This window comes from Natator depressus, chromosome 2, assembly GCF_965152275.1.
Source record: "Natator depressus isolate rNatDep1 chromosome 2, rNatDep2.hap1, whole genome shotgun sequence".
Lineage (NCBI taxonomy): Eukaryota > Metazoa > Chordata > Testudines > Cheloniidae > Natator > Natator depressus.
In genome coordinates, this window is record NC_134235.1 from 74,477,266 (window position 1) to 74,503,391 (window position 26,126).

The 26,126-nt window shown below is 40.9% G+C and overlaps 1 protein-coding gene across 1 annotated transcript in view; it reads right to left on the bottom strand.

Annotated features, from left to right (window-relative positions):
- Nucleotides 1-216: 216 nt before the first annotated feature.
- MEP1B (meprin A subunit beta) overlaps nucleotides 217-26,126 on the bottom strand; it is a 36,052-nt gene continuing 10,142 nt past the window's right edge. The window contains exons 7-16 of the mRNA XM_074944433.1: nucleotides 25,255-25,372; nucleotides 19,248-19,426; nucleotides 16,283-16,501; nucleotides 14,152-14,304; nucleotides 11,745-11,960; nucleotides 7,780-8,241; nucleotides 6,111-6,290; nucleotides 5,320-5,470; nucleotides 2,036-2,240; nucleotides 217-933 (exon numbers count right to left, since the gene is read on the bottom strand). Of these exons, the coding sequence (XP_074800534.1) occupies nucleotides 898-933; nucleotides 2,036-2,240; nucleotides 5,320-5,470; nucleotides 6,111-6,290; nucleotides 7,780-8,241; nucleotides 11,745-11,960; nucleotides 14,152-14,304; nucleotides 16,283-16,501; nucleotides 19,248-19,426; nucleotides 25,255-25,372 (1,919 nt within the window). The 3' untranslated portion in view covers nucleotides 217-897. The remainder of the gene's footprint in view (nucleotides 934-2,035; nucleotides 2,241-5,319; nucleotides 5,471-6,110; nucleotides 6,291-7,779; nucleotides 8,242-11,744; nucleotides 11,961-14,151; nucleotides 14,305-16,282; nucleotides 16,502-19,247; nucleotides 19,427-25,254; nucleotides 25,373-26,126) is intronic.

Consider the following 26,126-nt stretch of genomic DNA (forward strand, 5'->3'; position numbering starts at 1 on the left):
TATCACTAATACGCACCATCATTAACACTCTGTTTGGAAAGATAGAGATGTGTTTTCTGTGAAACAAGTACACTGGAACTTGAGTGTTCTAAAAAGTCTGTCCTTTTTCCTTAAAACTGTTCTCACTTTTCCCAGATGTAAAGAGGTTAAAGCAGCTCTTCTGAAAGCATTCAGAGCAACTTGCTCACAATATATCCCTGTTCCTCAGCTTGTTCACTCTATAAACAGTGGAAATAATCAACCTTTCAAATCTAAGGAAGTGCGGTGTCTCTTGGGCAAGATGCAAAAAGACAGTCAAGTCATGGTGTCGGATAATGTTGTATTTATCATTTAGTGCTTAGCTACTGTCATGTACTCAGGTCTTTGAAGCTAGTCTTGTTTTGAATGTTTTGTACAATAAAAATATGCAGCTGCCAGCAACGTCTCATGAATCAGTTCATGAAAATGCATCAGGAGCATTTAGTAGGTGTACATGTTTACTTGGATTTGTATGCCAAGCTGAGGTGCCAGCAGCCCAATGAGACAGTGTCTAATTGTCGTCTTGGTAAAATGGATAATCTAGGCTGCCTGGTGAGACTTCAACAGATTTTAAAAAATCTAGTTTCTCTTTGTTCTGTATATCTTCTCCATGTTCAGGGAGATTTAAAGCAAATGTCAGATATCTCACACCGTGACACATTTCCACGTGCAATGAGTAGAAGCCTTAAGCCTACCAATTTCAGGCACTTTATTGGTCTTGTCATAGTACACAGACTTTATCTAAGATGATGCTTTATTTTTCATTCTTAACAGATTTTAGCAGAATGAGTAAGATGAACGATAACTGTAAAATAATTGTGTGGTTGAGACATCCAGGTGACTTCAAACACTGATCTCTTGGTCATTGGTTTTTATGTCTCAGATTTCATTCATTTTATGTCTCAGATGTTGATTCTGTTAAATGAAGAAAATGCATCTTATAACTAAAGGAAATGCCAAAACTTGAATGACTCTAGAAACACAAACAACAATTTTCAGGAACAACATTAAACAGTATAATTTGAGTGCAGATCAAGACGAGGTAAGAGACAGAAATTTTAGGGGAAAGTGAATCTTTGTCAGTATCCTGTTGGAAGACTTGTACTACATTATTGCTGTTCTCTATATTTACAGGGTACGCCTGTGCCTTGCTATGGATGTTGGGATTAGCCAGTTCATCCTTGCTGTATTTTGAGGTTTCATCTTGATCAGATTGGAAGAAAGAGTTTTCTCAGTTTACATATGTACAACTCCCTGCCTCGAAGACTGCCAGAGATCCTGTGTTATTCAAGACACAGTGAAGGCCACCTGATTCGGTGATTCTGGTTTTTAAAACAGTTTTAACCTGCTCTCTTCTTTAGTGTTAAGTTTTATTTTATTATTTTAACATATTATATCAAAAAACTTGTATTTGCAAAAGGAATGGCCATTGGGCAGAGATGCTTGTCATCCTGTGCAGTAACCCACATGTTTTAAGATGAAATAAAATAATAAAAATAGTGGAAAATGCAGTAGCAGATCAGATGTTTTAAGTCTGGGAATGACTGAGGACAGAGGAGATGAGGACAGTTACCAGTTGGAAATCGGGTTTACAAACAGTGAGAGAGATGCGTGTGTATAATATATAATCCTGGCTTCTGTGAAGTCAGGAGCAAAACCTCCATTAACTTCAGTGAGGTCAGGATTTCACCCATCATGACTCAGTGCGTTTTCCTTCACTTTTTAGGTTAACTTTAATTGCTACTTTGTACAGGGATGTAAAGCTTTAACAGTGGATATCTGAAAAACATTTTCTTGTAGCTAATAAAATGGTGTATACTGTAAGTTACAGGCTTTTTATTTGATTTTTTTTAAGTATCAAGCCAGAGTGTCCTGGATATCTTCTTTTCCCCCTGACATTTGTTCAGCTCTTGTTCATTTAAGTTCAACTATATCACCTACTCAGCACACAATTATTTTGCGAAAAAGCCTTGTTTAGAAAATACCTGAATCTTTTAACTAAAAAGACAATACTTACGTTTTCTAAAATCCAAGCTTCTTTGTTTTTTATCATTTTTTGGTGGTATTTCTTCTTCATGCAACATGTGCTTATAATAGTGACAAGGAGCATAATGACAAATACAGCCATTGTTGAGGAAACAGCTATTATAATATTTTCTTTAGTTGAGCCTCTCTTCTCACACTTTTCTCCCATATACCACCAGTCATTACCTGCTGGACATCTATAAAATAAGAGCAACACCTATTCGACATCTAACAAAAATTAAAGAAAGATACAGTTCTGTAAATTGTAGGTTCGTTATTAGTATACACTAAACCTTCATGATGCAATCTAACTCTGAATTAAAGTTGCTCTGTGGGGTATTCCCATCTGTATATACACAGAGAGCTGCCACCTTGCTGCTGTTTCCCTTTGCTATCGTGTTCCAGATGGAGCCACTCTAGTTGACAGCCTTCTAGGGAAAGTCTAAAGGCCAGACTGGTTGATCATTCTGATTACTTTAGCAGTTGACTTGGTTGTATATGTCCCTCTAAAAAAAAAAACCCACCACTGAAAAGGCACAACCTATGAGGAGAATTTAGTGTCCTTGGACCTCTTCCTCCCTCTGGCTGCTGATTAGCTCTTCTTTTCCCCCTTGAACTGATGACATTCCAGGTAATACAAAATTAATTTTCTACTCCTGGAAACTGGTGCTACTATCCGCAGAGCTGTTATGCAGCTTGCCTGTGTTACGGTTAATTCATTGTACTGACCTGCTGCAGTTCTGCCCACCTGCCATGCTCATCTCCTCTCTGTTGCACTTCTGTTTCCTTCAGCCAATCACTTCAAAAAAGTGTGTGGATGGGAGCAGAAGGTTATCAACAAAAGCAGCTCAACCAACCACCTAGTGCCTTACGCTATCCTTACAATTCAAAAGAACTCAATTAGCATGTTCTAGCAACCCTCTTCTTCTGCACCCCCACCTCTTCCTCTCTCCCTCTTTATCAATTAAGCTCACCTGTCAATTTTTAAACTGGAAGACCATCAGGACAGGAACTATGGACCAAATTCTCAGGTCTGACCAAGTAGTGTTTGGCACAGGAGCTGGGGCTGAGGAAGCAAAGGTAGCTTCACCCCTGTTGTACCCCAATTCTGTGGATGGCCCAACTGAAGATGCTTCAGTCATGTCCCCTTTCCTTGGCCAGGCTTCCTCACCCAGTAGCTGGGCGGGATGTTGGTGTAGGGCTGCCACCTGGGGATTTTCCTTATGCTGGGGCAACTCCAAAAGAAATTGGTATGACTTAAACAGAGCTGGACCATCGCACCAAAAAGTAGAAATGGTCTTCTGTTCTAAAGAACTACTACTGGAGAATGGTGTGGATTGCACCCTCAGCAAGTTTGCAGACGACACTAAACTGGGAGGAGTGGTAGATACGCTGGAGGGTAGGGATAGGATACAGAGGGACCTAGACAAATTGGAGGATTGGGCCAAAAGAAATCTGATGAGGTTCAACAAGGACAAGTGCAGAGTCCTGCACTTAGGACGGAAGAATCCAATGCACCGCTACAGACTAGGGACCGAATGACTAGGCAGCAGTTCTGCAGAAAAGGACCTAGGGGTTACAGTGAATGAGAAGCTGGATGTGAGTCAACAGTGTGCCCTTGTTGCCAAGAAGGCCAATGGCATTTTGGGATGTATAAGTAGGGGCATTGCCAGCAGATCGAGGGATGTGATCGTTCCCCTCTATTCGACATTGGTGAGGCCTCATCTGGAGTACTGTGTCCAGTTTTGGGCCCCACACTACAAGAAGGATCTGGAAAAATTGGAGAGAGTCCAGCGGAGGGCAACAAAAATGATTAGGGGACTGGAACACATGCCTTATTAGGAGAGGCTGAAGGAACTGGGATTGTTTAGTCTACAGAAGAGAAGAATGAGGGGGGATTTGATAGCTGCTTTCAACTACCTGAAAGGTGGTTCCAAAGAGGATGGATCTAGACTATTCTCAGTGGTAGAGGATGACAGGACAAGGAGTAATGGTCTCAAGTTGCAGTGGGGGAGATTTAGGTTGGATATTAGGAAAAACTTTTTCACTAGGAGGGTGGTGAAACACTGGAATGCGTTACCTAGGGAGGTGGTGGAATCTCCTTCCTTAGAAGTTTTTAAGGTCAGGCTTGACAAAGCCCTGGCTGGGATGATTTAATTGGGGATTGGTCCTGCTTTGAGCAGGGGGTTGGACTAGATGACCTCCTGAAGTCCCTTCCAACCCTGATATTCTATGATTCTATGATTCCTTCTCCTTAGCCAGGACTGCTATTGTCCCCAGGAGATATAAGTTATGGCAGATGGAGCAGGTGTTCCTGAGGTTTTTATTGAAAGATATTACTGTAAATTTACAATACAACTGCCACTTTTCTTCTAATCCATAAGCCTGGCAGCCCTATAGGCTGCAGTTTGTGGCTGTCTGGCCCCTTTAAACTCCCTGTCTTAAATTATGGCCACATTTCTAGAAAAGGATCCACATGCATAGAAACTATAAGCTCACATAAAGTGTATTGACTTCAATGAGATTTTGCATGATCAGGGCTTAAATTAAAAGCTTGATGCACTTGGCCTTCAGAATTCTGCCTCCCAGCAGTCCCAAGGTGTGCATGCTCTGGCATGACATTGCTATACTACTAACCAATTGAAAGGATGATGATACTGAGATCTGGAACAATGTTAACCAATCAGATTGCATATGTAAATGAATCCACCTTGCTTAGCTATAATAAATTCCATAAATGCTGCTATACACTTCCTTGAAGGCAAAAACCTAGTTTAGTCATCAAACTTCCTGTCCCCTTTAGTTTCAAAGGCAAGCTGTTACACTTTTGAAATTCAGAGCCATAATCAGGACCACCTGATATTTCTGAAAAAACTGTTCAGAATGCATGTAACAATACATGGGTTGACTTCTTTTTTCAAAAATATAAATTCCCTTGAGATTACATTTAACTTCTGTTTCATCTCCATTAATATTTAACCCTCAGTTTAGGATGAGGTAATCCTTCACTATGATAACACATTAACAAAGCCATTAAAAATAAATATAGATTAAAATCAGAATACTTTAAAATAGGGAAGACTGGGAAAAGCTGTATTGCCCAAACTGGTCACAGATTTAGTCAGGATTTGTGATGTTAGACATTCGCTGTATTAAAACCAGCCAGTCTTCTCTGAGGGTAACAAGTTTAATTTATTTTCTTAAATGATTAAACTCTACTCCACGGTTTTTTTTCTGATCACAAAATTAATCTTGGGATTGAAGTAAGTTAGTTACCTGCACACTGGTTTTTCATCGACTACAATGGAGATACCACCATTTGCACAGAAATTTAGAGTTGCTGTCACGGGTACTGTTGTGGGAATGGTGGTTGCTGTGGAGATGGCATTTGTAAAGTTTGGTTCAGTTGATATCAGATGTGAGATATCTAAAGGGGAAAAAAAGAGCATGTGGTTTTCATGCCGTACTAATTTTTAGTTGACCAGCTATAAGACTTTTCCATTACCCTGTTTTTTGAAGCTCTCTGATTTTCTGCAAATGGACACAACATTTCCCTACATTAAAATGAGAATACATAACACCCACAAGTTTGCACTAATGATGAATTCTAAAAGTAAATAGCAATAATATACCGGCTGTGACACATCCTAAGCAATTTTCAGCTGTTATAAATAAATAACTGGTATTTTCACCTTTCAGCAGCATGAAATTCCTCTGCCATGTTTTGCAGTTTATATTCAGAAACAGTCAAGAGACCAGAAGTGGTCTAGAGAAGAAATTTTGTATAGGAACAGCATCACATAGTGTATAATTAGATTTCTAAACCACTAATGAACTAGGTTGAGATGATTATACAGTGACTATATCTATCCATACTTTCAGTCAAGCACATGATTAACTTTAACATGAGTAGGCCCACTGACTCCCAGGACTACTCATGCATAAAATTAATCATGTGAATATACGTTTATAGGAGTGGAGCCTTATGTAGTACTAAAAACATCATACTGCATGCTTACTGCATTATAAAGAGTTACTTTATATCGCTACCATCAATGCTTACATACCTTCCATTGTTAAAAGAATGTAAACACCATCTTCTTTGATGAAGTTGAGGCTTCTAAGCCTTTCATGAGTTAGAAATGCACTAGTTCCACGTCCTGGCCCTCTCATGAATTGAGTCCCATTAGCGAAATTAGCAGGCGATCCTACTTTGTCTGGCCTGTCCCAAAAATAAGATGAGGAATCTGCAAGGGGGAAAAAAAATGCGTGTATGTGTGTGTCCTGAATATTTAAACAGGAAGTTACTCAAAACTCAGATAAGGAGTTATATTGGTTGTACGATTATATAAATTACTGTCTCTCTCCCCTCCACACTTCCCGGTCCTGAGAATCAACTCAAGTGTGATGTGTCTCGCAGGAGGCTATTATCAAGAAAGTCTTCTGGTGGCTTGTTAAATAGATTTTTATCTTGGGATGGAACATGAGGCCTATTCTGTGTGTCATCCAAAAAATATTTTTTGGAAGAAAGTTGGAAGAAAAATTGGTAACACGGGATTAGTTTTTAAAATGCACGAGTGTGGTGGTTCTCAAAGTGAAGCATTTGCTGGTAGTCTGTGGAGAACTAGCTGGTCATAAGTTGCCGGCTCCTCCTCCAGATATGCCAGCTTGACACTGCAAAGCAGAGATCAAACACCTGTGAAAGTAGCTGGTAACACAGAGAAGGAGCCAGCTTTGCTGCCTGTACTAGGGGCTTCCACTACCTAGAAGGAGAAGAATCAAGAGCTGCCCTCAGGGATTGGAGATGTCAGCAGAATACGAATGACCAAGTGAAAAAAGAAGGAAAGTGAGTTGCAGGTGCATGGGTGCAGAGAACCAAGGGGGCTGAGCACTATGCCCAGGTGTGTAGGGTAAAACAGAACTAAGTGGCAAGGACCAGAATGTATAGGGCAAGAAGATGACTATCAACAGGAAATCTTGTGTAGTGTTGTTTTAATTTATTAAAAGGGGATCCCATCCTGTCATTCTAGAGTATTTATCTCACATACTTTCCACATTAGGGAGTTTAATGTGTGTGTGCATCACAGAATATTTGTACTTAAAAAAAAATATTGTGACTTTTAGACAATTTTTAATGCTTTTCAGACCCTAGCGTTACTAAAGTCTGGGAATCCACACAGCTAGTTGTGTTTCCATGCAAAGCAAGAACTTAAAGATTGTGATACTGGTAGTTGTCTTTTGTAGCAAAATTCTTACTACACTAATATATAGAAAGTGTCTCAGGCCTATAGCCAATGTACATTAAAATAAAATCCTATAATTTACCTCCCCATAGAAATTCTTACTCTCTTCTATTTTCAGTCTTTACCTTTTCATTGAATTTTCTCCTTTTAAAATGACTGTGAGCTATTGCCATTTCTTCTCTTCTCTTCCCTCTCACCCCCGCCAGCTGCAGGTTATTGAATTTGAATTATTGTTCTTTGTCCACTTGAAGACTAGGTTTGACACCAATGCTCCCTTCATCATGGGCTCGGGTTAATGATGGCACTCTTGTCTTGTATTAAATCATGCGTAATAGCTGGTCACCGCTCTCTATATAAAGGGTGCCACCCAAGGCCCCTGCTCAACCCTATTCTCCTGCTCTGGGATATACAATTCCCCAATGTCACTGCTTCCTGCCATTGCATCAAATTCCCTACTAATGTAATGTAGTGTAGTCATCAGTTTTTAACTAACCTGTTAATACAGATAGATCTGTTGTTACACTTCTTTGATTTGACATGCGTTGACGAATATCAGGATTTTGATCCAACAGCATCATAGTAGCTTGTTGCCATTCACAAGGCCACTGCAGATGATCATCATTTACTCCAGAGATTAAGTGCAAATATATTGCTAAGTTAAATGGGTTGCTACTGGTACCATTCACATACAAGCCAACCTGAAAAGCATATCCTTTACTAGAGTAAAAAGGAGGACTGTATATTTTATTTTGTGCAGGACTTGTATTGAGGAGATGTGTGAAATTTCTTATATGCCAGACATGATGGGGACACTGTGTTTCTGAAAGGTTAATGTCATCAATAGAAAGGCCACCATTTGATGAACCATTTCCTTTTATGCCTTCAAATACAATCCTGAATTTACTTGTGGCGTTCAAAGGAACATGGTAAAGCTGCCAATAATCCAGAGGTGAACCTGAAAAAGAATTGTGGGGTTTTCAAAGATGGCAAACAGAGCAGTCAAATACTGTACAGTATTCAGGACCTGTTACAACATTACATAAAAATTTATTAATTCCACTAGAGTTGAGGTTGTGTCAATATCTCTCTTATAAACACTGCTTTTCACGGAATTTAAATATGCATGCAGGAGCACATTCTTTTTCCTTCTAATTTTCTAACGTATGTTTAGTTGTTTAACATGCATAATATTTACTGAATTTAATAGTGGAAAAAAGTTATTGTTCTTAGAGATTTCTTTTTCTTGATTATGTATTTTCAAAAGAATTTGGCAGTGAGTTAATCCAAATGTTGTGATAACTGGACGTGCACAAAAAACAGACTAGTATCTCAGTAACAACCCCCTCCTAAACAAAACAGTCCACCGCTCACCTCTACCAGCACCAAAACACAGCCCATGCACATAAATAGTTACATATCAAAAGAACAGAAAAGGATGGACTGATTTTAAATCAGAGCTATTTAAATTACCGATTTTAATCACGATATAAATCAGCAAGCAAGAAACCTTGATTTATATTCATTTTATTTGTGTTTTGCCATTGTACCATTTAGTTATTTTCCTGAAGAAAGACTGATTCTCATTGGTTGGTAACCATTAAAACATGCTGATTAGCAACTAAATATAACTTTTGCATTAAATTTGGTGCTTCTTTTTGCTAACCAGGAGAATACGCTCTATCTGTACATATTTATTTAAGCAATTATATAGCTTAATATATACGTATTCAGATTCTTAATTTTTACATTTTTATATTAGAAAATAGTGAATGATGTATTTCTTGTTTACTAGATTAATTTTTACTTGTGATTTGTGTCAAGCTCTATTTGTATGGAAATTCAAATCAATTAAAATGTACAAGAGAAGTATTTTAATTGTTTTATTAAATAAAACTACCTTAAATATTCTAGATACATAAGGAAAAAAAATGTATCAAACATTTTCTATTGAAAACTACCTGATTTATGAAGCAAAGGAAATATTATCTGTATTTAGTGAATTGAATAAATTATTTCCTATCACCATGTTCTCCAGGATTTTGGAACTAGCAGATCTCATCCTCTCACACCTATTTTCTTGGCTGCCAACTGGTTTCTTAATTTTGAATTAATTAATCATTGAACTGAACTAGTTGAATAAACCGAAATGCAGAAAATATTCTCTGCAGCTGCAGAAGAGACTACTGCTATCAAAATCTGGCTTAGCATGTCAACAAACTCTGGTTCCAGGTGCTTAGCCAGTGACTTCCACCATTTCAGTGGTTTGACTTCCTTTAAAACTTGGCAGCAAATGTGTACTGCTTAAAGTTTTTTTTTTATTTAGTTTAAATGATTAATAGATAATAAATTTAGGTTAATATAGGTTTTCAATATCAAATTTAAATAGCTTTATTTTAAAAAACCTCTGTACTTAATTTAAATTAAAAAAAAAATCTGATGTAAATATTTTTTAAAAAGTCATTGACTTATCCACCCTGTCCTGCAACCAAATATCCATGAGACAGATTTCAAGAAGTAGGCTGAAGTATAGAGAGAGTAAACTTGCTCTCAGGATAGGTTTAGTGAGAATTAGGGGTTCCCTTTAGATTAACCTGAGGTCTACACCGGCCCTGAGAATCCCTGATACCTGTCTGTATGAGAGGAATCTGATAGTGTACAGGGATGCCAAAAACACCAGAGCAACCGGCAGGTGAAGTTCATGGGGCAATCAAGCACGCAGGAAAAAAAGGCTTAGAGGACTTGATATTTGCTACAGGGAAGACCTTGCAAGCAAACAGGTCTAATTAGATGTAGGCTATGTCTACACTATGGAGACTATACCCACATAGCCATGTCAGCATAGCTATGCTGGCATAACCCTGTAGTCGCAGCCTACATCAACAGGTTTTTTCCATTAGTGTGGGAATACTGCCTCCCCAAATGATTGATAGCTACTATTCTTTCCTCAACATAGCTGCATCTACACTGAGGGGATTTGGGGGCGTGGTTAGATCAGCATAGCTATGTCCTTGGAGGTTTGGTATTTTTCACACCCTTGGGCATCATAGCTATATTGACTAACTTTTAAGTGTAGAACAAGCCTTCATCATAAAGGAGAACAAGTCTATTTATTATTAGTAGTATTTATTATTCTTCAGTCTAAAAGAGTGAGCATATGAATAACTGGGTACTGTATGTATAATTATTATGCATTTGCTTTTTCTAATGAGATCTGCTCTGACTTACTAAAAATGACAAAAGATCTTGTGCCTGATCCAAAACCCGATGAATCAATGAAAAAACTTCTGTAGTATTCAATGCATTTTAATTAGTCCTTATCTGGGAAATACACTATTGTAGACTGGTCCTGTAAACCTGGAGATTGGTGAGGGTTTTTTTTTTTAATCAGTTTTAAAACGTGTATTATATTTTCAAAAAAGAGGGAGAAAAGAAACAGGAAAGAAACTAGCACATAGAGTAAATTTTTCAAAAGGGCCCAAGTGACTAAACCCTGTTGATTTCCAGTAGGAGTTAGGTGTCTAATAAGGGTATGTCTTCACTACCTGCCGGATCGGTGGGCAGTGATCAATCCAGCGGGGATCGATTTATCGCATCTAGCCTAGACTAGAGGTGATAAATCGACCCCCGAGCGCTCTCCTGTCGACTCCTGTACTCCAGCGCCGCGAGAGGTGCAGGCAGAGTCGATGGGGGAGCGGCAGCAGTTGACTCATCGTGGTGGAAACACCACGATAAGTCGATCTAAGTACATCGACTTCAGCTATGTTATTCACGTAGCTGAAGTTGCATAACTTAGATTGCTCCCCCCCACCCCCCGTGTAGACCAGGACTAAGTCACTTAAACCTATTTACAGTTGAAAGCTCACAGAATATATCATGCTACATGTCAAATGCAAATTATGATATGTTATTCACATACTTCTGTGAAGTGAGTCCAAATACTGTTAAATAAATGTCTGGAAATATTTTTTTCCAATTTGACAAGATACCTCAGACCAGGGCATTGGGCTAATCTTTTAGATTCACTCCAACTTTTCCGCTTTTGTAATATTAATATCTTAACTATTAATTTGCTCTGCAACTTTTTATGTTGCCAAAGACACATCTACCTACAATTTTAGATCAGCTACCATGAATGCTTGTGGATATTTCACTACGTTAGGTGAGCGAACCATACTGATGATAAGTGCAAGTCAGTTGTAGTAACTGACTAAGTTACTGGAAAATGACTGGCTGAGGTTGCATCTCAGAATATCTCCTCAGCTAATAGAATCACTGCAGTAGCAAGAGAGAAGAAAGCAAACAACGAAACTACAGAGGACAGCAGTTAGAAGATGAACAATGATAAAGGAAAAATGCCACTTCACTATACTATGCTTTTCCCTCCCAGTTGTCTGTTAAGCATATTGAATATATATCCAACCAGAAGGCACACATTTAAAAAGCAAATTTATTTCATACCTTGTATCCTTTCAACGAGTCTTAAAGCACTATTGGAGCTGGCTAAAGCATACTCCCTGACTAAGATGTTCAGCTTATCACTTTCATGACCACTGTTGTAATAATAGAATTGTAAGCACTGAAATCCTCTTTTGGGATATAGAATTCGGCTCTCCAGAGTAGCTGTGTTTCCCACGCTGCCAGCACTGGTGTTAAAATGCATGAAGTACCCAGTATCTGTGAAAAGGGCATGGGAAATACAAAAGAAAAAGAAAGCATACTTTTCCGGTTACATTTTTATTAATATTATTTAACATCACGTTCTGATAATGCCTAGGGGACTCAGCCAGCTTGGGGCCCCATTGTGTTAGGCCCTGTATAAATGTAGTAAATGATGGTCCCTACCCCAAAGGCCTTAAAGTCTCTGGGGATAGAGTATTGGAGTAAAGAGAATTTTTCTCTTTTGCTAGGTTTCAGAGTAGCAGCCATGTTAGTCTGTATTCGCAAAAAGAAAAGGAGGACTTGTGGCACCTTAGAGACTAACCAATTTATTTGAGCATAAGCTTTCGATGAAGTGAGCTGTAGCTCACGAAAGCTTATGCTCAAATAAATTGGTTAGTCTCTAAGGTGCCACAAATACTCCTTTTCTCTTTTGCTAGCTATTTTCCCCATTTGCCTGTCTCTTATTATCCATGTTCCAAAGCATAGGCTCTTCTGGTCTAGCCACTTAGGGACATAGGACTCAGGAACGGATTTACCATGAAACCTTTCGGTGGCATGGGGACCCCAATGACAGGGGGGCCCCCAAAATGCAGGACAAATCTCATCTGACAACTTGCCCCCGAGTCCTGGCCGGCGGCGCAGCAAGGCTCAGGGAGGCAGGCTGCCTGCATGCTGTGGCCCATGGCCCCACACTGCTCCTGGAAGCAGACAGCTGCTGGCATGTCTCTGTGCACCCTTGGCAAGGGGGCAGGTGGCTCCGTACACTGCCCTCGCCCTGGGTGGCCCACGGAAACCCACTGCCCCCCTCCCCACAAGGGGCATGCAGAGACATTCCAGCAGCAGGGCTAAGGCAGCTCCCTGCCTGCTCTGCCTCCCTCCCTTTGCACCACACCGCTCCCGGAAGCGGCCTGCATGTCCCTGTGGTGCCCTGAGCACTGACTCTGCAGCTCTCATTGTCTGGGCACTGCACCTGCAGAGACCCCCCTCCCCACCACCCTCCACCTAGGAGGTGCTGCCGGAGGGGTGTGTGTGCCAGTCACTTTGGGAGCCACACTGCCCGAGGTAAGCCCCACCCCCTACACCCTCACCCTCTGCCCCAGCCCAGAGCCTGCACTCTGCACCCAAACTTCCTTCCAGAGCCCGACCCCTCACCCCTCCTGCACCCAAAGCCCCTGCCCCAGCCCAGAGCCCTCACCACCTCCCACATCCCAACCCCCTGCCCCAGCCCAGAGCCTGCACCCAAACTTCCTCCCAGAGCCCGCCCCCCCACCTCAACCCCCTGCCCCAGCCCAAACCCCGCACCCAGCACCCAAATTCCCTCCCAAAGCCCAACCCCGAACCTCCTCCTTCATCCCAACCCCCTGCCCCAATCAAGATAGCTCGCTTTATTTTCATTTACTTCCCATTGCTTATAATATAGGAGGAGGATGAAGAAAAAAAGAATGAAAAACAGGGGGGAGATAAGAGAGAATGTTCTTTTTCTTTGCTGGGTCCTGAGGGGGGTCCCCGAAAATGAAGCTGTGCACAGGGCCCCACTAACTCTAAATCCACCACTGATAGGACTGCAAGGGACCTCCTGATCTCTGAGTCTAGTCCCCTGCTATCTCAGGCAACCCCATCATAGAATCCCATTAATAAACTATCAAGCTCTATCTTAAAACTAGTCAAGTTGTTTGTCCCAATGTCTCCTTTCCAGATGGCCCATTATTTGCTTGCACATACTGCCTGGAGTTTTGACTGACGCTGTTGAACCAAAACTCATGATGTTTGTTTTGGCAGGCTCAAAACAATCAGTTTGTATTCCCAATGAACTGTTTTCCCAGCCCAAATAATATATATTCTCAAATCCCAACCCTTTCCAAAATTACTACTGAGCAGTTAATCACAAACAAGAATTTATGGTTATAGCAGAAATATTTTTCATATCTCTGAACTACCATGGTTTGTAAATCTTTTTTTAAGCCAGTTAATACATCTTGTGTAGTTCTCTTGTTTTATTATTATACCAAAGGCCAGAAAGCAGAGGAAAGAGATTAGAACTTTCAACCTACAGCAAATATCGACAGCAAAAATGGCATGTATCCCTGATAATTTTATGCTGCTTGGTTAAAAATTTATCCTCAGGTGCCCTCTGAAGAAGATCAAAGTCACAATTCTGCCATAGCAGAAAATATTTTCAAAAGAGATAAGAATTCCTTTACATTACCTTTGCAGTCTCCCATATTGGTATGATCAGTATGTGGGCCGGCAAGTACCTGAGACACACGCTGCCAGTCACTGTTATCTTCTGAACTTTGAATCATGCCGCACACATTTTCAAGTTCAAAACTGCATGTGTCCATAAAGCTTAGTGAGGAGGCTGCAAGATACAAAAGGAAGAAAGTGGTACGTCTGAATTCTAGTCTTCCAAAGCTGGTGTCAGAGAGAATACTAAGACATTAGGCTCCTATGGAATCCTATGCATCCACCAATCCCATCAAAGTCAACGTGAGTTGCGTGTTTAGCACTTCACATGATTGGGCCTTTAATTACCTGTGACAGACTGGAGTGGGATTGACAAATGCAAAGTTTGGGTTCTTTTTCAGCAATCGTGAACATCAAGTGACACCATCGCACCTGAGAGATCCATTAATCATCTTCTGCATCTCTAAGTGTTGTATTGATATTGTGCAATAGACAGTTGTTTATAAAAATGATAGCCCAGATCCTCCAGTCCTTATTCAATCAAAATGATGATAGACTCTCCTTCCCCTTCAGATCTCCATCTCCTCCAGTTATCCCAGGCATGGCCACCGGTTTTACCAAAATTTCCCCGACGACTTGGTTAGACTACTAATTTTGGAATATCAGTTGAATGTAACACTGAAGACCAGTAAAGAGGACATGATTTAGCTGGAATTTGTTAAACACAAAAACCTGTTTGCATTTGAAACCTATGGTTGCATCAGCCCGTGGAAATTTTGAACATTTTGTCTGTCTCATATAAAAATAAACTAAAACCATACTGAGTGAATGCACAACACGTAGTTTAATAATAAATATTAAGCAGACTGTAAGGGAAAGTACAGGCCAGATTTAGGTCTCTGTCTAAGCTAGGAGAGAGACTGGTTGAAATCCTGACCCCGATGAAATCAATAGCAGAACACACATTGACTTCAATAGGCCTATGATTTCTCCCATTGAGTGGATGTGACTGGAGGTAAGGATAAGAGATATAGAATGGGACATGTGTAGTGAGGAAATAATAAAATGTGTGGAAAAGACAAAGAAAGTGGTTGTATACAATTTACAAAAGGGGGAACAGTCAGAGTTGCAAGAGATAAGGGGAGGACCCAGCTATGACCCCAATTCAACAAAGCATGTAAGGACACCCTTAATTTTAAGCACATATGTACATCCCACTGAGCTCAAGTGCTTCATGTGCCTAAAGTTATGCATGTGTTTACATGTGTTGCTGAACTGGGGCCTAAGCAAGCAAAGAGATTTTTACTAGGATCTTGTAGAATTTTAATGTTCATACTTATTGTAAAATGTTTTTTGAAACCATAATTGTTTTTATAAACATAATGTCTATTGATGCATGATTTGCTTGTTGTGGTGGTGAGGTTACCAAAAAAGTTATGATCTGCATGCCAGTGTATACCTATCTGAACTGGTTTAGCCAATCACAATTACAGATTTCTAATCCCCTTTGATAATGGAACCATATACTATAATTCTCCCTCCCTTGTTTTCACTCATCTTCTTGAATTACATGGCCTATGTGCAGAGGTACTGGTCTCACACTATCACCATACTGTATATAGACTGGATTTAGAAGGGATTTTAAAAAAAACAAACACATCTTCTTCAGAGAAACACCCCACAGTGTAATTTGATGACACACACCCTATATCTCCCAAATTGTGAGAGGTAAGGGTGCAGCCAGTGCAGATATAATAGAGACAGCAGAGATGTCAATTTTTCTACAGTGTCTACTGCAACTGCTGGGGAATCAAAAACTTTGTACAGCAAAGCATGTCTTAAAACAAGCACCCAAGGGATGAATACAAATCAGCTGCCTAGTAAAGGTGTTCTTTAACTAAAGGTCAAAGAAAATTGCAGAGGGAGCTTTGCATTGCCTCTACACAGCAGGACTCCTGGAGGAGTGGTCTGTTATTTCTAGCTGTCTTAATTGCACTGATATTTCTGGTGCTCTTAACATATCCATTTTTCTAAACCGTTGGCTTCTCTTTTACTTGTGCTAGGTGAGTCCTATATGGGTAAATTTTTCTTGATTTCTTCCATATAATGAACAGGAAGTGCAACAATGATTCAAGAGAACTTGAAAAACTTACTGCAGTTGTATAGGCGATTTAGCTTCTGGAGATCATAATCACTGAAATCCATTCGTTGCCCAATCACATCCATGAATTCTGGTATGTTAGTTACTATGGTTGGTTCAGTTCCATTCATGAACGACGTTTTACTATAGTGCATCACAGAAGTGTAATCGTAAGGAACGTTCAGGGCACTTGATGTTTTATCATCGTATGTATTGAAATTGTGTTCTTTACCTAATGAAGAAAAAGAAGGGAGAGGTAATTGATCAATCAGGCTACAAAAGTTACCTAAAATACATATGTGTACAGTCTGCTTTTACATTAAAAAACCTGTGTAATTTAAGAGTTCTAGGACTGAGTCATAGATTTTTAAGGGCAAAAGGGAACACTATGATTATTTAGTCTGCCCTGCTGCATAAGACTGCCCATAGAATTTTACCGCACGATTCCTGCATCAAACCCATAACTTCTCGTTAAACTATAGCATATCTTTTGGACCTCCAGTCTTGATTTCAAGACTTCAGGTTACGAAGACTCCACTACATTCCTAGGTAAGTTGTTTATTTACTATCATTTAAAAAAAAACAAAACTTATTTCTGGCCTGAAATGTTTGTAGCTTCAGCTTCTGACCATTGAAACTTTTGACTTTGGATGGTTTACTATAAAACTTTTTGATGTAACTCCCAGTTCGTCTGTTGCACCAATAGCATACACCAGGTTGTCTGTTCTGTTTTCAGTTTGCCTTGTGTGAACACATGGTGGTAATTTGCTGTGAACTGAGGAAATAGCATTCTTGGGGTAGAGAGAGGCCATGGTGCTTTGCTTCACAGCAGGGCAGGAATTGGGTACATTGTTGCAGGCATGACTGGGGCTGGCTCTTCACCTGGCTGGCATCAAGGTCCTAGATCCCCAAAAGATCCTGGCTCCCAGGGGACAGCTCCTCTCTAGCATAGGCGCCAACTCCGTGAGTGCTCCAGGGCTGCAGGGCCCCTGGGAAAAAAAATAGTGGGTGCTCAGCACCCACCGGCAGCCCTGCCAATCAGCTCCTCCCCCCCCTAGATACTAGACACTAGAGAGCAGAAGTGCCAACTTTCTGAGTTTCCCGGGGAGTGCTCGACACCCGCTCTGCCCCAGGCCTATTCCAATTGTCAACATCCTTTTGGAAGTGTGGACACCAGAACTGGACACAGTATTCATGTAACTGTCTCAGTACTGCTCTACGCAATGGTAATAATGCCACCCTATTTCTGCTTGATGTACCCTTATGTTTCGTGCCTGGTTATTTCACTTAGCAGTACATAATCTAATAAACCAGGGGTGGCCGAACTGTGGCTCCGGAGCCACATGCGGCTCTTCAGAAGTTAATATGCGGCTCCTTGTATAGGCACCGACTCCGGGGCTGGAGCTACAGGCGCCAACTTTCCAATGTGCCGGGGGGTGCTCACTGCTCAACCCCTGGCCCTGCCCCCACTCCATCCCTTCCCATGCCCTCCCCTGAGCCTGCAGTGTCCTCGCTCCTCCCCCTTCCCCCCACCCCTGAGCCTCCTCCATGCCATGAAACAGCTGATCGGGAGGGGGAGGGGCTGATCGGTGGGACTGCTGGTGGGTGGGAGGTGCTGGGAACGGGAGGTGGGGAGGAGCTGATGGGGGGCTGCTGACGTATTACTGTGGCTCTTTGGCAATGTACATTGGTAAATTCTGGCTCCTTCTCAGGCTCAGGTTGGCCACCCCTGTAATAAACCATTTAGAGCAACCCTCAGTTAACCCTCAGAACATGTCCCTATACATATTTTCTAGACTTTTTTTTAAAAAATCATCTGTTTGAAGCGAAGTTTTTAAATTTTAAAAATGTTTTTAAATTATTTTATTAGTCTAAAAAAAGAGCATCCATGTTCTAGCTTTGTAGAAACATATGCAGTGTTGTTGTGACTGTGTTGGAGCCAGGATATTAGAGAGATAAGGTGAATGAGATATTATCTTGTATTGGACTAACTTCTGTCTCTCTCACCAACAGAGGATGGTCCAATAAAAGATACTACCTCACCTACTTTGTCTCTGGAAATATATTAGCATTTAAAAAATGTTAACAGCAGTGTTACCTGCTGATAAAGCATCAGCAAAAAAGAATTAAATACCAATCCAAAAACCAGATGCAGTTTAAATTAAGTCATTCTCTGCAATATATTCTTGCACCTGCAGCTCCTGGCTGATCATCCGTAAATAAAATGTATTTGATCTAATAATTATGTCTTTCGGTGTTGGATTTTGTAGGTGTTCTTGAGTTAGGAAGGAATGGAGTTCATATTCAATACCATAACCTTCATGTTGCCTGACAAACACAGAAGATCACAATGAGCCGAAGAAATAGAGATCAATAAGATTCCTGAGACGGCCTCAGTTGTGGACCAAGCTTCTACCCCCCTTGCCTATAATAGTCCAAGATTGTTGAACTCACATGCTTCATGGCTCATATTTTTACCCAGGTGACTGTTTAAGGGGGTTGGAAACTTTAGTGGGAAAAGAGTCCCATAGGTTGGGTGGTATCAGTGGGTTGTAGTTTGCTGGGATTTTCCGTGGTTTGCTCCTGGTTTTGATTTGGTTGCACTCGGGTTTTGTTTGTTTTTTAAATAATGTCAAAAGCATCTAGAGAAGTGGGTGGCACCACTGTAAATTACAATAAATGAATCCAATTATTTTACTGTGCTCCAAAGTGCTCCCTTACTCTGGGTATTACACCTGGCAGACTGAGGCCCCTATCCTGCATTAAGGCCTCCGGGAAATGCCTTGATACAGATGATAATAAATATTGAGGTCTATGTCCCTTAACATTTACCTCTTTGGTGTGAGTATTGGTTAAAATAAGTAAATTGAGGTGAGGGAATCAAATTTTTAAAATCCTACTGTAGCTGAATGAGATGTTACACAGATTAGTCTTCTCCATTGCCTTAAGTGAAAAGAAAGCAAATGAAAATGGTTTACCAGACTGAATTCTGTCCCACATTATGGAGACATAATCATCCCGGTCGGATCGTGATTGCTCATGCCAGAATCCGAGTGCATGAAGGAACTCATGTTGAATAGTTGCAATCCTGTCGCAGTTGGCTCCAATTGAGAGTTGTTGCTTCCCTTTTTGGCGGTTCCCTACATAGGACCAGCAACTAATAATAAAATAAAATGCAGGACAGATCTGAGAAATACATAACTGATGTCCCCCAATAATATTTGTAATCAGTCTGCTCTGACAGATACAGTTTAAATGTAAGAGGTACAAAGGTTTATGAAATGATGTTTTTGCTACACAGAGAACGCATTTCTTTTTTTCTATAATTTATTCTGGTTTAATATATTGGGAGGAAAATGTCACAATGCTAATGACAGAAAGGGTTGATGGGATTTTCATTGATACTGCAAAAACCCCAGAAATGAGGAGCTACATAAAAATGAGTTGCTTGTGGAAGATGCTGGCATTGACAGCCCTGAAGAATGAAGCCATCTGTATGGCCTTAAAAATAGGGAGACAAGTTGAGTGAGGTAATATCTTTTATTAGATCAACTTCCCTTGGTGAGAGAGACAGACTTTTTGGTTCTGAAGGAACCCAAATATGAAATTGTAGAACTAATTGTGGTATGTAACCTAGCACTTAAATCAGCTTCTATACCAGATGACTAGAGGATAGATAGATGACTAGAGAATAATGCGACACCAATTTTTTAAAAAAGGCTTCGGAGGCACTCCTGGCAATTACAGGCCGGGAAGTCTATCTTCAGTACCAGGCAAATTGGTTGAAACTATAGAAGAGAACAGAATTGTGTTCAACACATTGTATTCCACACAGCTTTTGTAAAGGGGAATCATGCCTCGCCAATTTATTAGAATTATTTGAAGGAGTCAACAAACATGTGGACAAGGGTGATCCAGTGAATATAGTGTACTTGGACGGTCAGAAAGCCTTTGACAAAGTCCCTCACTGAAGGCTCTTTTGCAAACTAAACAGTCCTGGGATAAGAGGGTAGGTCCTCTCATGGATCAGTAATGGATTAAAACATAGGAAACAAAAGGTCAGAATAAATGGTCAAATGGAGTTAGCATGCTACCTACCTCTCTCAGAATGGAGAGAGGTAGGTAGCATGTTTGCCAGGGATCTGTATTGGAACCAGTGCTGTTCAATGTATTCATAAATGATCTGGAAAAAAGGTGGAAACAGCAACATGGCAAAGTTTGCAGATGATACCAAATTACTGAAGATAGTCCAAAGCTGACAGTGAAGAGTTACAAAGGAATCTCACAAAACTGGGTAACTGAGCAACAAAAGGCCAGATGAAATTCAATGTGGATAAATGCAACGTAATGCAAACTGGAAAACATAATCCCAACTACACATGCGAAATGATGGGGTCTACATTAGCTGTTACTGCTCAAGACAGAGATCTTGGAGTCATTGTGGATAGTTCTCTGAAAACATCCGCTTAATGTGCAACCTCAGTCAAAAAAAGCAAACTATGTTGGGAACCACTAGGAAAGGGACAGCTAATAAGACTGAAAATATCACAGTGCCACAATATAAATTCATGGTATGCCCACACCTTGAACACTACATGATGTTCTGGTCCCCCCATCTCAAAAATGTTGTTAGAAATGGGAAAGGTACAGAGAAGACCAACAAAAATGATTTGAGGTATGGAACAGCTTCCATAGGAGGAGAGATTAAAAAAACTGGGACTGTTCATCTTCGAAAAGAGAAGACGAAGGGGGGATATGATAGAGGTCTATAAAATCATGGATGGGGTGGAAAAAGTGAATAAGGAAGTGTTATTTACCCCTTCACATTACTCAAGAACCAGGGGTCACCCAATAAAATTAATAGTCAGCAGGTTTAAAACAAACAAACGGAAGTACTTCTTCATACAGCACACAATCTACCTGTGGAACTTGTCACCAGAGGATGTTGTGAAGGCCAAAACTATAATTGGGTTAAAAAAATAATTAGATACATTCCTGGAGGATAAGTCCATCTTGACTAATTGACCCCTATGCTCTGTGTGTCCTTAAGCCTCTGATTGCCAGATACTGTGACTCGATGACAGAGGATCGATCACTTGATAACTGGCCTGTTCTTTTCATTCCCTCTGGGGCACCTAGCATTGGCCACTGTTGAAAGGCAGGATGCTGGGCTAGAGGGACCATTGGTCTGAGCCAGTATGGCCAGCCTTATGAGCTTACACAGAGCTGTTCTTCAGATCAGCAGCAGTCCAGCTTCCTGACAATGTGCCCCAACCTTTACCTAAAGAAAGTACATTTGTGGGTAAGCAGGTAGTTCCTTAATCATCGAGTTCTTGATCTCTGTTGTGATGTTGCTAAGAAGAGTATGAATCATCATTTGTGATGTGGAGACATTGCCAGCGAAGAGGTTGTAAAGTCATATAATTTAGCTGCATTTTTTAAAGTTTATGACTACCAATAACTTTTACTGATAAGCTAGTCAAGATAAGGGTAATCAAACAAATTGTCAAAGCATATAAGGAAGGAATTTCTCAAGCACAGCTTTGCATAACTTAGCGATGAAGGCTAGATACATTACCAGACTAGATGGGCCAATGCTTTTGTCTGCTAGGGCAAGTTCTAATAGAGGTACAAAAAGGAATATAATGGCAATTGGATGTCTAACATAGTGAATGCCAGTGAAAATGGGGTAGGATCTGAGTCTAAAATAGGGAAAGAACAAGTAAAAAATGACTTAGACAAGTTAGATGTCTTCAAATCACCAGGGCCTGATGCAATACATCCTAGAATACTCAAGGATCTGACTGAGGAGATATCTGAGCCATTAGCAATTATCTTTGAAAAGTCATGGAAGATGGGAGACATTCCAGAAGACTGGAAAAGGGCAAATATAGTGCCCATCTATAAAAAGGGAAATAAGGACAACCCGGGGAATTGCAGACCAGTCAGCTTAACTTCTGTACCCAGAAAGATAATGGAGCAAATAATTAAGCAATCAATTTGCCAACACCTAGAAGATAATAAGGTGATAAATAACAGTCAGTATGGATTTGTCAAGAACCAATCATGTCAAACCAACCTGATAGCTTTCTTTGACAGCGTAACAAGCCTTGTGGATTGCGGGGAAGCAGTAGATGTGGTATATCTTGACTTTAGTAAGGCTTTTGATACTGTCTCACATGACCTTTTCATAAACAAACTAGGGAAATACAACCTAGATGAAGCTACTATAAGGTGGGTGCATAACTGGTTGGAAAATCATTCCCAGAGAATACTTATCAGTGGTTCACAGTCATGCTGGAAGGGCATAACGAGTGGGGTCCCGTAGGGATCGGCTCTGGGTCCGGTTCTGTTCAATATCTTCATCAACGATTTAGATAATGGCACAGACAGTACACTTATAAAGTTTGCGGACGATACCAAGCTGGGAGGGGTGGCAGGTGCTTTGGAGGGTAGGATTAAAATTCAAAATGATCTGGACAAACTGGAGAAATGGTCTGAAGTAAATAGGATGAAATTCAATACGGACAAAAGTACTCCACTTAGGAAGGAACAATCAGTTGCACACAAACAAAATGGGAAATGACTGTCTATGAAGCAAGTACTGAGGAAAGGGATCAGGGGGTCATAGTGGATCACAAGCTAAATATAAGTCAACAGTGTAATGCTGTTGCAAAAAAAGCAAACAACGTTCTTGGATGTATTAGCAGGAGTACTGTAAGCAAGACACAAGAAGTAATTCTTCTGCTCTACTCTGCACTGATTAGGCCTCAACTGGTGTATTGTGTCCAGTTCTGGGTGCCACATTTTAGGAAAGATCTATAGAAATTGGAGAAAGTCCAGAGAAGAGCAACAAAAATGATTAAAGGTCTAGAAAACATGACCTATGAGGGAAGATTGAAAATATTGGGTTTGTTTAGTTTGGAGAAGAGAAGACTGAGAGGGGACATGATAACAGTTTTCAAGTACATAAAAGATTGTTACAAGGGAGGAGGGAGAAAAATTGTTCTTACCTCTGAGGATCGGAGAAGAAGCAATGGGCTTAAATTGCAGCAAGGGCGGTTTAGGTTGGACATTAGGAAAGATGTCCTAACTGTCAGAGTAGTTAAGCACTGGAATAAATTGCCTAGGGAGGTTGTGCAATCTCCATCATTGGAGATTTTTAAGAGCAGGTTGGACAAATACCTGTCAGGGATGATCTAGATAATACTTAGCCCTGCCATGAGTGCAGGGGAATGGATTAGATGACCTCTCGAGGTCCCTTCCAGTTCTAGGATTCTATGATAATGATGAGGTTTATTAAACACCATTGGCTAAATCTTGCAATTCTTACTGTTGAAGTCAGTGGGAGTTCAGAAGTCCAGGATTTAGCCCTATATGGTCTTTTTTGATCTGGCTGCTAAAACACCTGGATTTATGAGCATGGAAAATTCATAGGTCTAGGGCCATAGATTCATAGGTTAGGTTCAGCATTGCAATGGCTAACATTTAGGTGTTCTGCCAGCCAGTGGAGTCCACAACCCTGAGTTAGGTGCCCAGGCTCCCAGTCCCTATAGAATGCATGAGGAAAGTCAGGTGACAAAAATAGGATCCACCAAAGCCCAGCATGATACTGAGTGGGGAGCTGCCTAACCTAACAAGTAGAAAATGCAGAGGAGAAGAGCGGTTGGCCTAAGCCCCACTCCTCAAAACAAGGTGGACACCTAAAATAATATCTGTTCCACTTTGCATCAATAGTCATTACAACAGGGCCTGGAACTTGGACCTCACACATCCCAGGTGGGATGCATTGTTCCAAGAATCATTATCATTGTGTCTCTGGCCCAGTGCCTTAAGTATTTCACACAAAGTGGAAGAGATTCAACAGGAGAGACTGAGAGACAGGCATCCCTGAATACTTTATAGTGCAGTGGTTAGGGCAGCCACCTGTCGGGTGGGAGACCTGACTTCAAATTCCTGCTCCACATAGGTGGAGGTGGGACAGAGGTGGGATTTGAACTGGAATCTCCCCTCTCCTGGGTGCATGTGCTAACCATTGGGCTAAAAGATACAAGGAGGTGGCATTACCACCACTAATAGTGTTTCATGTGAAGCCTGATCTATGAGGCATGTTCTCAATATGCCTACTGGAATGGGCTCCACAAGCAAGATAGATGGGGCAGTGCCTAGTTTGAAGATCTTGCTGGGGCATGGATGTGAGCTGGGCGTCAGGACTGAAGTGGCTGTGTGCATGTCCAGTGGCTGAAATTTAGGTAACTACAGGTTTAGGTGGCAGCTGAGCAGGGGTTTTGAGGATCTATATTTTGGAATTAAGTGCCTGAATCCCTTTGTGGCTTTAGCCCATAGCATTCAGATCACACTTGCACCTTGGTGGTTCACTATTAGTACACAGGTCTATAAAGTAAAATATTTATCGTGGAAGAACAAATAGCCTGGGGCTGACTTTGTACCATTTTCCAGGCACAGGTGGGAGTCAAAACAAGCGTGCTATGTCACTACCCATATGTAATTCCCTTTATTATGGTCAGACAAATTTGCAGTCCTGCAGTTTAGGCTATGGCATTCCCATTGTGGGGAAATTTTTTTTTTATAAGACAAATTTAGTAGGAGAACATGAGAATAGAACTTCATATGCCCACAGGCCAAACAAGAAAAAATGATTTGATCCAATAGCTTGATTTACCATGAAAGGTCCCATGTCTGTTAAGGATTCAGTTCTGTGCTCAGTTGCATCGGTACAACTTCCATTGGGTCCTAGAGCGTTTGTTTGCAAACAAGTATAATAAGGGGAAAACTTAACCTTTATCAAGTTCATACAAGGTTTTGGGCTATTACAGTTTCCAATGTGTAAAATCTGAGAAATGAATAGGTTGAGATAAGGAATTATATTCCGTTCCCAGTTTTTGGAGAACATCCTAATTAGTGCACATAAAAACTGGCCATATATCCAAATGGAATGAGAATTTGTCACATTTTTCCTCTTACCCACTGCCCTTGAACACTGATATATAATTTTTTTCTCCTTCCCAAGGTTTGAAGTCAATACAGGTTTTTAGGCGATACCGTTCAAATGCTTTGAGGATAAGTCCTTTAGCATTCATTTCTGTAAGAGAAACAAATAGCATTGTTATCAATATAGGGCCAAATCCTAAGGTCCTTGCTGAGCTTTTTATAGACCTCACTCTGACAAACTACTATTAAAATCTTGGAGTTTTGACAGATTAAGGATTGAGCAAAAATTCAGTAAAGGCCTAAGAATCTAGACTGCTGGAAAACTGTATTCTACCTTTGTTTTATCTAAACATAATACAATATGTTTCATGGGCGATTTCAAAACAATTAAGGTGCATTGGGAGGGGGAGGGAGCAAGGCAAGGGAGTCAGCCTCTGAAACAATCAATGTGAATTGAGGGAGGGGGGACAGAGCAAGGCAAGGACATTTAACTGTTTCATGTACCAGCAGTGCTGCAAGTGGATATATCAGGCTGCAATTCTTTCTGGCTGTGTGCAGGTTGCTGCTCAGGTACCTGTACCTTTGCTGGAAAGGGGACAGGCAGAGGCTACAGCGCAAGGCAGTCCCAAGGGAGCCCATGGACTGGAAGGGGACCCAAGACAGACAGTATTGCAGCAGGGCAAGGGGGCTCACAAGTACGGGGGCTGCTACTGCCCAGGGTGGTGTGTTTAATAACCCAAGGCATAACCCAGGGCAGCCTCATGGACTGAGGGAGGCAAATGACCAAAGGAAAGCATCCACGCATTCAGGGGGGCAGGCTGTGTGGATCAATGGGGTAGTCAGCGAAGCTGTGCAGCAAATGGTCAGTGACGTTGTTTCTGAGGTTTTCTCCACAGCATTACAGC